This window comes from Gouania willdenowi, chromosome 8 (genome assembly GCF_900634775.1).
Source record: "Gouania willdenowi chromosome 8, fGouWil2.1, whole genome shotgun sequence".
Classification (NCBI taxonomy): domain Eukaryota; kingdom Metazoa; phylum Chordata; class Actinopteri; order Blenniiformes; family Gobiesocidae; genus Gouania; species Gouania willdenowi.
The window spans coordinates 2,026,853-2,041,418 of NC_041051.1; the positions used below are offsets into that span (position 1 = coordinate 2,026,853).

The 14,566-nt window shown below is 41.0% G+C and overlaps 1 protein-coding gene across 1 annotated transcript; it reads right to left on the bottom strand.

The window, feature by feature from the left end:
* Positions 1–1,329: 1,329 nt before the first annotated feature.
* Positions 1,330–13,203, bottom strand: rbx1 (ring-box 1, E3 ubiquitin protein ligase). Its single transcript, XM_028454538.1, has 5 exons — positions 13,048–13,203; positions 1,937–2,015; positions 1,734–1,804; positions 1,528–1,613; positions 1,330–1,452 (listed from the first exon to the last, which is right to left on the bottom strand). The coding sequence occupies exons 1-5, from the start codon at positions 13,123–13,125 to the stop codon at positions 1,440–1,442; spliced, it is 327 nt and encodes a 108-aa protein (XP_028310339.1). The 5' UTR covers positions 13,126–13,203; the 3' UTR covers positions 1,330–1,439.
* Between the last annotated feature and the right edge of the window lie 1,363 nt (positions 13,204–14,566).

A 14,566-nucleotide genomic window follows, 5' to 3' on the forward strand; every position in this document is an offset into this window, starting at 1 on the left:
TTTGATCTCATCAAACAGAAGAACCTTCTTCCGTTTGGCAATGGAGTCTTACACTTGCCTTTTGGTGAACTCTAGTCGAGATCTAATATGATCTTTCTTCAACAGAGGCTTTCACATTGCCCCTCTTCGATAAAGCTCATAAATCACTGTATGCTCAGTCTCTCCCCTCTCAGCAGCTGGAGCTTGTAACTCCTTCAGAGTAGTCGTAGGTGTCATGGTGGCTTCTCTCACTATTCTTACACAGTTTATAAGGACATCCTAATCTTGGCAGATTTACATGTACCATATTTCTTCACTTCTTGATAATTAATTTCGCTGAACTCCAGGGGATGATCAGAGCCTTAGAAAAGTGTTTGTGTCCATCGACGACATGTATTTTTCAATAACCCTTTCCCTGCGTTGCTTGGGATGTTCTGTCTTCCTGGTATAACCAGGAATACTGATCAACCAGTCACTAGACCCTCTAGACCAGAGGTAAGCAACTTTTATCACAGCAGGGTTACAAAAATGTGTTTGCTTCATCGGAGGGTCATGTGATCAACATTCATGTAAGCATTTAGAATAATGAGCGATCTGAGCATTAATACATTAAGAACAAAGTTTTTCTAGTAATTGTTTTTTCTCTCTTTCTGAATATGTTTGTCTTGCTCGTGAGGCATTTTTTGCATTTCTGTTCTTGTGTATTTTTCCTGTAAAATATGTTTTTTGGAGTCATTGTGCATTTGTTGTCTGTTTGCATGTTAGTACTGTGGGTTAGCTGAGTCACTATCTTGCTATTTTCTGTAATTTTGTGTATTACTGTTGTCGTTTTGTTCATTTTTGTGAGTGTTTTTTTTCTTGTCTTTGTATTTTTCCTGCAATGTTGTATTTTTTTTTTTTTTTTTAATGTATTCTTGCTTTTGTTTTAAGCATTTTTTGTACATTTACTTTGGTGGCCGCATAAAATTAGACCGAGGGCCAAATGTGGCCACTAGACCGCCAGTTGTTTATTTGTGCTTTAGACACAGGTGTTTTATATCCTAATCACTTTAGACACACCCACACAACTCAGGTGATCCTCATTTCAATGATTGTGAAACTTTGCAATGATTTGATAGACCATTAAATTTAAAAGCGGGTAAGTAATTATGTAAACAGTTATTTTGTAGAAGCCTGTTTCTGTTTTGACATTGAACTGTTATTTCCAAGAAATCTGTTTATTAAAAATAAAAAAGGGTAAATCATCCAATGAGGTGAATACTAATGAGTTCACTACCCTGCATTAGCATTACTAAAATGAAGCCTTCTTTCTTGGCCATAGAGGTGTGTCTAAATGTTAATTACACAGACTGTGGTAAGATTCGTTTATTCAGGACACTGAAACAATCACAAGTGGAAAACAACTAACATCATTAGCTCTGAGGAAAAACCAAGTAAAGATGGAGAACAGATGAAGCCCTTTAGTGCCCGTATCTGTGAAAACAAAAACATTCACAATGGATTAGTTCAAGTAGAAAACACTAGCATTTTAAAATTAGTGATACTCACTTCTGAAACTCCCACTCTCTGTTATCCAGGGGACACACTTGTCTGGTTTTAAGCCAGCGAGAAATACAGTGAAAGTGGAAGGCATGCTGCGGGAGAGAGACAACTTATAAGAAACACTAGAATTGTTTTCTGTTAACATTTACACAGAGGTGGAATTCTGTAAATCTATTGGGAAATGGATGAAATTCTACTAGAAGTAAACATACATTGCAGACACCCCAGGCCACAGTGCACTCTTCAGAGGTGGCAGAGGCCTGGTTGGCCTGGCACTCTATGCCTGATGGAGGGCGAGAGCGACATAATACATCAGTTACACATGCAAACCAAAAAGCTATCAACGTTCGCAGGACTTCACTATTTATAAGTTAAATCCAAATGTGTATAAATGACATCGTTGAACAGAACTTACAGAGATCCATGATGTGGTTCCTGCAGATTGCACAGTTGTCTACCACGATGTCCCAGGCCCACAACGCCACAGCGTTCCACTGCAGGGAAATCACAAACATGTAAGTCTAAGGGTGTCCCAATCTGACATTAGCTGTGTTTCCATTACCCCTGGAAATGTGCAAAATCTAAATAGGGCAATAAAAACTGGTCATTTAAATACTTAAAGTAAAAAAGCACTCAAATATCACTAAAAAGTGTTGCCACTTTCATGAAGAGGAATTTCAGACATTTTGATGTTGAAATGTGTCGCAAAAGCGCCAAGGAAACACTTTTTCCGCAAATACATGTCACAGAACGTGACGTACCTGGTCATATGACCACTTCTCTCAGAGAGAACATGGCACGGTACATGAAGACAGAAGAGAAGACAGGGACATTTCTTAGCATTATACATGAACATTATTAGACGTGAAACAACAAAGGAATACAGAGCAAGTGTCGCGGGATGAGATTTCACGGTAGTTGCGAGGTTCCTTTTCCCTTCAAAGTAAACAAGTTCAAAGCACAATTATACTTTGTCTCACGGTACGTTATCAATTCACTGATGGCAAATTTATGTCAATGTCAACTTTATTTATATAGCACATTTCAAAACAGCTACAACTGCCCAAAGTGCTGTACAGCAAACATTATAAAATACAATGTAAAAGCAGTCACAAGATATACAGCATAAAACAATAATAATAAAATACATGGGATCTGCTCAACTTGTGTTGAAAGCCAAAGCAAAAAGATGGGTTTTCAACAATGACTTAAAAACATGAATGGACTGGGCCATTTTGACATTCAGCTGAAGGCTGTTCCAGAGACTCGGAGCCGCTATGGCAAAAGCCCGGTCTCCTCTGGTTTTGTGCTTAGCTATAGGCACCACCAGAGTCATTTGATTGGAGGATCTCAGTGTTTGACCTGGATCACAGATCAACAGAAGCTCTAAAAGGTAGGATGGAGCCAACCATTCAGACATTTAAAAACCATCAACAGTATCTTGAACTGAATCCTAAAACTGACTGGAAGCCAGTGCAGAGAGGCCAACACAGGAGTTATGTGCTCACGTTCGTTCCCGTGAGCAAACGCGCGGCTGCGTTTTGAACCAACTGCAGACGCCGGATGGAAGTTTGATCGAGGCCACAGTACAGAGAGTTACAATAATCTAAGCGACACGTAATAAAAGCATGAATGACACGCTCCAGGTCGGCGTGAGGCAAATAGGATTTTATTTTGCTAAGCAAACGCAGCTGAAAACTTATTTGTCTGTCAAACTTAAATAAACTGTCCAAAACAACCCCAAGATTCCTAGCAGGGTCGTGGAAATAGATACTCAAAGGGCCCAGAGCAGTGACATCACACGAGTTACCAAATACAACAATTTCAGTTTTTAAGTCATTAAGCTTTAGGCAATTTTGAGCCATCCAGTCCTTTACTTCCTGTAAACAGTCAAACAAAACTTGAGCATTGTCTGTGCCTGGCTTCAAAGGCAGATACATTTGCAGGTCGTCTGCAAAACAATGAAAGTCCATTTTATATTTTCTGAAAATTGACCCAATGGGCAACATATACATTGAAAACAATAAGGGGCCCAAAATGGAGCCTTGCGGCACGCCACAGCTGAGTGGGGCAACTCCAGAAACGTAAGGACCAAGGTGGACGGCAAAAGATCGATTTTCAAGGTACGATCTAAACCAACTTAAGGCAGTACCTTTAATGCCAACATGATTTTTGAGGCGTGAAAGCAATATTTCATGGTTGACAGTGTCAAATGCTGCCGTTAAATCTAAAAGTACCAAAACAGTAGAGCAGCCTGAATCAACAGTTAAAATAAGGTCATTAAAAACTCTGAAGAGTGCAGTCTCAGTGCTGTGACGTAACTTAAAGCCAGATTGAAATTGTTCTAAAATACCATTTACATCCAGATAAGTTTGAATTTGAGCAAAAAACAGTTTTTCCAAGATTTTTGATAAGAAAGGCAATTTAGAAATTGGCCTGTAGTTTGCCAGGACTTCAAAGTCCAGGTTTTGCTTCTTAAGCAGAGGCTGAACAACAGCATGTTTAAAGGAACTTGGAACGCAGCCTGATGTCAGCGAGGAATTTATAATCGCCAGCATATGAGGCCCAATCGCACCCAAAACATCTTTGAGCAGTTTAGGAGGGAAACAATCAAGCGGACAGTTAGAAGCTCTTAATTTATGCACAACAACGGACAGGTCGCTAAGGGACACAGGTTCAAAACGCTCAAAAGTCGCAGAACACACAGAAGTAACACAGGGATCAACTACTTTGAAAGAAGAGGTTGAGTCCCTAATAGCAGTTATTTTGTCAACAAAAATTTCAGAAAACTTTCACACAAAGTTTGAGAATGTACAAGATAGTTTGAGTCAGTAGGTTTCACAAGTCTATTTAAAACATTAAACAGAACTTGGGGTCTGTTATAATTTGTAGAAATCAAGTTTGACATGTACTCAGCTTTAGCACACTTCACAGCTTTCTGATAATTTGATAAACAGTCTCGCAAAATGCCCAAAGAAACGTGAAGCTTGTCATTTTTCCACCTCCTTTCTATGCGTCTACATTCACGCCTAAGTGTACGAGTAGAGTCATTCAACCATGGCTCAGACACAGACTTGGATTTAACCATTTTCAAAGGATGGAGGAGCATGTAGAACTAAACATGCTAGTGACCTCTTCAACAGAACAAGGTGATAAGACCAGTGTGGGCACCAGATGAGTAAAAGCATTTGAGAATTCTTCCGCTGTCGACGGGCTTATAATGCGCCGCGGCACACGGTTTAGCTGGAGCACACGGAAGTGTTAGTGAAAACAAAACTGGCAAATGGTCCGATATCTGCGTGCTACAGAGATTATCAATGCCTACATTTAAACCATGAGACAACACGAGATCAAGTGTATGCCCCTTTTCATGCGTAGGGCCAGTTACCCACTGTGTAAGATTAAAAGAATCGATGGCACTTAAAAAGTCCTTTACCAGAGGCTTTGAGTCACAGCAAACATGTATGTTAAAATCACCCACTATTAAGAAATGATCACATTTAAGAACGGTTCCTGCTACAAAGTCTGCAATGAAGTCTTTGTTAAACTTTGGAGGTCGATATACCAGCGCGCACAGAACAGGCAGTGTTCTGTATTTCAATCAACTGCAGTTCAAAGCTTGAGAAAGTTGTTGCTGGACGTTGTCGGCATTTAAGACTGGATTTTAACACCGACGCTAGCCCTCCGCCCTTTCCAGAGGTACGGGGAGAGCTAAAAAATGAGCCGCCTGGAGAAAGATGTTCAGAGAAAGCTGAAGACTCACCAGGACGTAACCATGTCTCTGTCAGAAACATGATATCCAAATGCTGGGAAACGAAGAAATCATTGAGTACGAAGGTCGTTTGCCAGCGACCTGACGTTAAGCAGTCCCATGCGAAGTATATCCACGTTTTTCGGTGAAGAAGCTCGTGCTAGCAAGCGCAGGTTTTCCTGATTGACGCCGCGGTGGTTAGCAGCTCTGGGACGCCGGGTGCGGAGCCGCTCCAAGAGTTGCGACGGCATCAGCTGATGCCCCTCCTGGATACCACTGGGCAATACAGGGACAAGACAACGCTCACTTCCCCGAGATGTAGCTGGGTTACCATAGCCGCCTTTCTTTCCGGATCGAAGGAAAGCTCTGATTTTAATCAAAGTACCTCCACGCTTACGTCTTCTGCGGGAGCGTCTCCTCCAGGGCACACCAAAAGGTGTGCGCAGAACGCCGGTTGGCGACGCGAGGAGTGGCGGTGGAGGACATGAAGACTGTCTAGCAGTACAGTTCATCAAATTTAGATTTTTTTTTATTGCACCATCCAATACGTGAATATATATATATATATATATATATATATATACACACACATGATACACAGAGATAATACAGTACAATGAGAATAGGTGAGGAGTGGATATTTACAAATTTACACTGTGTGTATGTTTCCCTTAAAGGTCACGTCATGCTATTTTCACCATCATCTCCATTTGTTCTATTTGTTTATTTTCCAAAACTCGCCTGTTTTCCAGAGTTTTATCCTCTGAAAAGTCACTTTATGAGCAACTCTACACAAACAGGCTGATTTGTGGCCTACTTATGCATATTCATGAGTGGCCGTGTCTATAGACGGGACACCGACTTCCTCCTCCCCGCAGGTGACGTAGGGCCAGAGGACGGCCCGCCCTCTTCCCACCCACTCTGTAGCTGAGCTCATGCTGCTTTATAAACACAAGACAGAGCATGGGGGCGTGGCATTCACCGGTACATACATAGACTGTAGAAAATATATACACGCTGAAATGATCACCTTCTTGAGTGTTTGTTTACATGTCAATCATGGCAGGTGTGGCTTCTCCAGCTCAGTGTCAAATTCATCATCAAAGTGGGAACGCTTCATCAAATTATAGCGAGGTGTTTGTGCTCACCCTGCAGTAAGGAAGGAGTCAATCACCCTCTAACTAACGATTGAAGGAATCAATGAGAAAAACACTTTGGGCATGTGTATGAAGCCATAATAGAACTTTATTATGTTTAAAACACACAAAAGTCCATTAAAGGGGCCATATGTAGAATTTGCAAGCAATTTCTGCCACCACCAGGAGGCAGTAGCTCAGTCCGTAGAGACAAGGGTTGGAAACTGGAGGGTGGCCGGTTCAAGTCCCAATGCGGACCAAAAATACAGAATTTGTTCTGGTAGGTGCCCTTGAGCAAGGCACCAAACCCTAACACTGTGCTCCCTTCATTGTAAAAGCAGCCCCACTCTGACATCTCTCCATTAACGCATGTCCACAGGTCCTGTTTGTGCATGTGTGTGTGTGTGTGAGAAGCATGTCCCTAAAAATCCCTTCAGGGATTAATAAAGTAATTAAAAAAAAACACCTTTGAGACACCGGAAATTAAAACTCCACTCTCAAGCTCTCAAGGCATCAACAGTGTATAGTTATTTCAGAAGATGACATATTGAAGTGTTTCACCTCTAAGTGAACCAATAAGTAACCTGTGTGGACCTGAGTGGATTATTGATAATGTTGTGATCATGAGATAAAACATCAACTAACCGGGCCAAAGGGGTCATCTCTGCATGTCGGGAAGAAGAGGAAGTTACGTGTGTGGTATTGATGAGGGAGAGACTTGGAGGAATGCCAAAATACAGTAAGAAATCAATTCAAATCTAACATAGATAACAAAATAATAATTTTGCCAAAAACCCAGTCTCAGAGTTGTTTTTGTAGTTTTATAGAAGGAAACTAATGTTGAGGTGTCACTAAAGCAAAAAAAAAAAAATGCTTCAAAGTAGGGATGGGCGATATGGACAAAAAAATTATCCCAATAATTTTTGGTATTTATCACGATAATGATAAACATCACAATAAATAAAAAATATAAATAAATAAAACAATCTCTAAATTGCCCATAGGAGTGAATGAGAGTGTGAATGGTTGTCTGTGTTGCCCTGTGATGGACTGGCGCCCTGTCCAGGGTGTACCCCCGCCCAGCGCCCTATGAGAGCCGGAGATTGGCACCGGCAGACCCCCGCGACCCTGTAACGGGAATAAGCGGGTATGAAAATGGATGGATGGAAAACAATCTCCAACTTAAAGTGTAAACAGGTTCCTGACAAACATAAATCTGAATACATCAACACTAGACACATTAAAAAAGGCTACAATAACTGCTGACTCAGAGTTCATGAACTGATATTTTATGGAATATATTAGTGCATGTGGGTCACTATTAGTTAGAGGTGGGAATCTCTGGGTACCTCATGATACAATACGCGATACACAACTAACGATAACAGTTATCTCACAATATGACAATACTGCGATTATCGATATATTGGTCAGAAATCAATCTACGATAATCTATGACATAAGAAGAAAAAAATAGATTAAGCGAAAACGCACAATTTTTATTTTACATCTCTGAAAGACAATAAATTGAAAAAATGTCCTATGAACAGTGACACTATTTTAGTGCAACATTTCTGTAAATAAGTGTCAACATACAGTGATGTTGCTAGGTACGCGTCCTGCGTCCCTGAAGCATACAAATGTAAAAGGACGCAGTAAATCCACTATCCATGTGTTCCAGGGACGCACCTCATTTTCCCATGAAAAACGATACATTGTGAATAGAGCTGGGCGATATATCGAATATACTCGATATATCGCAGCTTGTAGTCTGTGCGGTGTTGAAAATGACCATACCGTTAAACTCGCGGACTTTTTTTTTTTTTTTTTTTTTTTTTTTTAAATATCTTAGTGGCATTATGCACAAAAGGTGCACTTAAATTTAGTGTTGTTTTGAAATGTCATCTTAATGACAACATGCACAAAAGGGCACTATTTGTTTTAAAATATTGTAGTGGCATTATGTACAAAAAGTGCACTTTAATTTTGTGTTTTGAAATGCCATGTGAGTTGCATCCTGCACTAATGTCTTGTTTTGAAATGTCTCTGTGACAATTTTGCACAGAACGTGCACTTTCTGTTGACAATTTTATGTTTGAGCCACTCACTGTTTAATAAATACAGTTATGTCAACTTTGACTTAGTTGTGATATCCCCTTTTTTGCATGAAAGTTTAAAATTGGCATATATTAATGCAGTATGATCAAGAATGTTTTAATGTACACATATAGAATCATCATACTGGTGTGATTTTGTGCATCAAAGTGTTAATTCAAGGGTAATGCAAAATATCGAGATATATATCGTGTATCGTGACATGGTCTAAAAATATCGCGGTATTTATAAAAGGCCATATCGCCCAGCCCTAATTGTGAACAACAACTTCTGTTTAAAATCACAGTAACTAGCAAAATAAACGTCGCCATCAGCGGACCCCTTCACGCAATAACTCAGCACAGACATGATCACCTTGAGTACATGCTAGTTTAGCCGCTACAACAACAATCAGCAAGTTAACTAACAATACACCACAAACATATCTGATCATTTTATTTTTCTCAACAGACTTTACACTGTGTTAGTTAAGTTACATTTTTGTGCTATAAGATTCATAGTGATTGATTCATTTGATTTAGTTGATGTTCAGACAAGAAGATTCTGGTGACAATTTATTTTTTGACTGTCATGATGATGAGAAAGTTTTGTTTGTGTTAAAATCTTTTATTGATCGTTTATTTTTGTAGAACAGACACCATTTTGTTTTCATTTGAATTGTATTTGTTTAATTTCAGATACATTTTGAATATATCTGATAATTATAGACACACACCACCATTAAAAGAGCTTAACACTACAATTTAAGAAATAGAAGAATATAAGAAATAGAATTTTTTTTTTTTTTTTTTAATTGGGGACCCATTGAATTTCCCAGAGACCCACTCAAATACCACCTGTGGGTCCTGGGGACTCACTACCTTTAAAACCCATCAACATCACTGAACATACCATTGTAAGTATCTCCATTAGTGCTTTCTGGAAACAATAAATAGGGTCTTTCTTATCAGTGACATCATTATAGTGAAATATTCCAGTAAACAATATATTGGTTCCTTCAACAAACAGTGACAACATTTGTGTGAAGACGTACCTGCACATTTTAGTGAAAAAGCAGAAAAGGTTTTGAAAATAATAAAATAAATCTTAAATTAAAAAAAAAAAAAAAAAAGCGATAGCGCGAGCATATCGATAATTGATCGTGTGAAAGAAATATCGCAATACATTGCCATATTGAGATATGGTCACACTCCTACTATTAGTGTTATTGTATGTAATTCATTTATTTCCTCACTTAAAATGAATTTTTTTTTTCAAAAAAAAAAAGCACATGAAAAGCAAAAATAACATCATTACAGGACTCTACACCAGTGGTTCCCAACCAGGGGTACGTGTACCCCTAGGGGTACTTGAGCAAATTGCAGGGGGTACTTGGAAACATTGATTAATCCATTTCCAACATGCTGAGTCATTTTTAAGCCTATTTCAGACACTGTACATGCCAATCCAACATCTTTTCCACCCATTGACAATAAACGGCATTAATGGAATAAACAATATTGTGGCCTTAATATCCTACTAATAAACATGTTATGCACATTACTAAAAATTGAGGTAAATATATTCTCTGATCTCTGATATACATTAATTGTAATGCACAAAATTGATATTTAGTGTGTGTTAAATGTACAGGTTGACATTTTCAAGCTGTAGTAGATTTCAGATGCCAACATGTTAACAACATGTAAATAAAACAAAATAGGGGGGTTCTCCTAATCTGAAGAGAGGCCTCAGGGGTACATGAGACAGAAAAGGTTGGGAAACACTGCTCTACACTAACGTTTCCAGTGGCGGCACTGGTGCAACTAGCTTTCTCAGTTGGTCACACCAGCACAGAATTTGGTAGCACTTTTTTTGAGGGGGTGGGGGGAGTGTACAGCATAGCTATGCATGCTGATAAATAATTGACTTAACTGGCATACCGTAGTTTTGTATGTAGTAAATATTGACAATCACTCGAGATATATTTGCTAAATGTTTTCAGGTTTTAGTGTCAATATTAAGTTTTTCTGCAACAAGCAGTGGCTGAAATAACAGGTCATTTATTTTATATCATTTTAAAAGAAGACGTAACAATTTTTTTTAAAAAGGCCTCGAGACTGCGACCAAGACCAAAATGGTCGCATATGCTAGTATTTTTTCAGTATGTGCGAGTGAAAATTTTAACTGGTCGCATCCGTGCGAGTGTGTATGGATGACTTTATTTAGGACGGAGCGGCTGAGCGCTTTGTCACATCCCACAGAGTGCACCGCTCTCTCTCACCGCGCGACAGAGACTTGGCTGCGGGTAATGCAACTGTGAATGCACCGAGTACAAACACCAATGAGCTCCTTTGGAGTGCGTGCAGTCCACAAATGAAACCAGGCATAACGAGTCGATCACTGAGTTCACGCTCACATTGAGGGCAGCAGTAAAAAGGAAGAATGTGCTGAGCTCAGCGATAAAGCGTACACACTCATCAGAATCATCATGGAGGGACCAGAACTGATGGACTATGATACCAGGACAGCGGAAACTGGTCCCCTCCTCAAGTCCGAATATGTGCAATATTATTAATATAAACACTATTAAAACACTTAAGATCCCTGGAATAAAATTACAAACGCTGTTAGGTTAGAAATATCAGCAGAGTGAAGAAGCTTGTTGACGTTTTCATCCCTCTCGACCTATGTCTAAATATTTGTGGTTATTAAACGAGCTGGGAAAGTTCAGCCTCTTTCAACGTCTCCACATATCAAAGGATGAACCAGCTGCTGATTATTAATCCAAAACCTTTGCCTGTAGAGCAGGGGCGGAGCTATGGGTGGGCCTGGATGGGGACAGGCCCACCCAGGGAGATTCATGAAAAAAATAAATAAATAAAAAATTATATTTTGTGAAAATACATTCTGTGAATTAAGAGCTTTGTTATAGATTATTAGACAAATTTCTATGTAAAATCTGAGAGTAAAGGAGACTAGACTAGCTCACCGTTGTTGCACCAGTTATTATTGGTGTATATGTAAACACCGCCACCCTCATCTCCTGTCTTACATTTAAATCCAGCTTCAGGAAGTCCAGTTTGTTCTCCAGAGAGCGGACATTAGAACACAGAATGGAAGAAAGCTGCGTTCCATGAGGATTAGCTTTTAGCTTGGTTGTTAGCCCAGCTCCTGCTTCTGATCACATTGCTTACGTCACCGCTGGTACGAGGCTTCGCAGGTCACTGAATGTAGTCGGCGTAGCAATCCGAGGCTCTAGGTCCAGAGTAGTCTCATCTAACAGACTATAACCGTTTGATCTATACTATTTTACAGTAACTACGCTACAGGTTCACTGTGAAATGTTGCTAACATGAGCCTCTACAGCCGCAGCCGACCTCCAAACTTCTATAAGATTTAAGGTCTTCTGCTGTGTATGGCTTGGTGAAAACCAGGTAGTTGATGATATCAGGATACATAATAGATGGAAGACTCTCTTCATTGATCCAAGACGAGGAAGTCGACTCGTATGGATCTGCACCACCAATAAACCATATTTTATCCAAATATCGTGCCCTTTCCTGCGGACCAAGTCCTTCCCTGTATGCCTTTGCATCTATAATACATTTTGAGGAGCTTTTCTGAGATTTATCCATCACAGAGTACACCTCTGTGAGCCTCCAACATGTAGTGGCAACATCCGCTTACCTCCAACATGGCCACGTATCAGTGTGTTTCTTCCTCTGCCTTTATTTGACAGATTTTTATCTTGTTATTGTGGTTGCCACGCCTGAGAACGGTAACAAAAACAAACTTCATCTTTAAAGCAATTGACTGATGTTCGTTGCGAAACTTCAAGTTCACCAGCGATCAGAATGCGGGTTACTGGAGCAGGTAGACACAGCTGTTGGACAATGGCGAAATGGGCTAAACAGTTATCTGAGGTCCAGCTGTGGAGTAGTGGTCTCTACTGTATATCCACTCATAGGTATAATATTTGTACCACAGGCTAAATTACAGTGGCCCAGCAGATTTTATTATAGCCTATAATAAATTGTTAACATACATCTCATATCAGTTTTAAAAATAATCAAACCCATCCTGATTTTTCCAGGGCCACCCATTAGCCACATTCTGGCTCCGCCACTGTTATAGAGGTAGTTCACAAAAACGTGCTTAACACAAGACAATTGGTCGCGGGACCGCGCACAAGCTTCACGGTTTCTTTAACTAGTAATTACAACAACTGCCTTCTCCAAGTTCTACATTTTAAATCCACACGTATAATATACACAACCAACCAAAACTAAATAGAAATAACTAAAGTGAATGAATAAGCACAGGACACGTGAATAACACACCGCGCTCCCGCTATCAACCACCACTATATGGCTTGTGATCACTTTTTTCCGCAACGCAGTCTTAAACCGTTTACGTTAGCATGAACAGCTAGTGGCTAAAGAGTGAGCGGCACTATAGAGACACCATGAGCTGTTTTAACACCATCAACACACAACACATGGATAATGCGGGTGTTTGTTGTGCGAACGATAATGAATGTACCTTTTTCACTTCAAATCGCTTCTTGCTGGCCCCGCTGTTGGTGCCACTCGGCGTATCGACATCCATCGCTGCAGCCATGTTTGAGTCTGCGCAGAAGAGTGAATGACCCGGAAATCATTTACAGTGCGTCATGATGCATCAGCAGCTTTTTCTAACGCTGTGTTCGAAACATAGGCTACGTGAACCCCCTGGCACTCTTTTTGTGTATTTTGTATGTCCTTGTATACTGTTTGTATATCATTTGTTCGCAAAATATAAAAAAAAGAGTGTGGGAAAAAAAGTTCCAAACATAGGCTGCGTCCGAATAGTCCCTCCTTTCTCCTTTCCTATCCTCTTTCCATAACCCCGTGGATGACGTCACTGGGTTAAGGAAAGGAGTTAGGAAACGGCCATCAAGTTTGTTTTGACAATCAGACGCACTTCCACTAGGTGACGTAATAATCTGACGGCCGCGAAGGTTAGTGACGTCTGCTGTGGTGAAAAAACTACAAATTTCCGAAAATTGACTAAAAACTCATTTCCACTTTCCACTGATATAATCTAAAAAATCACTCGGCTTGAATTTAAATCTAAGGAAAAGAGGCTACCAGGCTACGAGGAACACATTCCTTGTCACATTCTTTGCCGCGCCGCCTTTGCGGTGCTGCCTTTGCGGTGCTGCCTTTGCTGCGCCGCCTTTGCCACATGGTGGGTTCCCCTTTATCTAAATGTTGATGTGATGATGTGAAGAATTCTCGGCGGACACCTTCTTGATATAAACACAACATTTTATTAATACAAAGTGAAGATGAGTGTCCGAATTTGACCCTCTATGGTATGGTCTGAGAGCAGCAAAGTCAAACGCTACTCTAAGGGAAAAAAACCCCAATAGCACCCCCCCCCCCCGGACCGGGAACCCCTGAGGGCGAGCCCCCGGGCTAAGTCCCCCGAGCGGCACCCCCCCACCCCAGCCCATGAACCGGCCACAGTCCAGCAAGACCGCACAGCCCCAGACGGCGCAAGGACAACAGCCCAGGCCCCGCCGCCCACCGGACAGCGCAAGCCACAGGCGCATGAGCGACCGGCGCTGCCACCGTGGGAAGAAGGTACTCCAACGGCACACACCCGGTGCATAACAGTAGCCCCCAACAAAGGGCACCCCAGACACACCCACCAATCCGCAGATAGCAGGACAGACCTACCAGGCGGCCGACAGCAACAGCAACCACCGAAAAAGCTAGCCCCCCCAACAAACAGCATCCATTCCCCAATGGAGAGGCACTTCCCTATCTCCTGTGTGAATGTGTGTGTTTAGTGAATGTATGAGGTGTAATTAATCCAACCTTTGTGTTTATATGTGTATGTGGTGCAATAGCTCCAGAGGGTGGAGGTGGTGGTCGCACCCTCTGGGGGTGGTGTGTTGTGGTGAGATTAAAGTTGGAGGGATTGGTAGGGCAACTTGAAGTGGGAATGCCGCCCCCGCGCCACTACTCAGTAGCACAGGCGGCGGCACCTCCACCCCCAGCCCCACCATCCACCC

Coding starts and splice junctions, on each gene's coding strand:
- rbx1 (XM_028454538.1), bottom strand. CDS start 13,125: ATGGCTGCAGCGATGGATGTCGATACGCCGAGTGGCACCAACAGCGGG. Junction 2,016..13,047: donor AGCGATTTGAAGTGAAAAAG/GTACATTCATTA, acceptor ATTTCCCTGCAG/TGGAACGCTGTGGCGTTGTG. Junction 1,805..1,936: donor GAACCACATCATGGATCTCT/GTAAGTTCTGTT, acceptor GCCCTCCATCAG/GCATAGAGTGCCAGGCCAAC.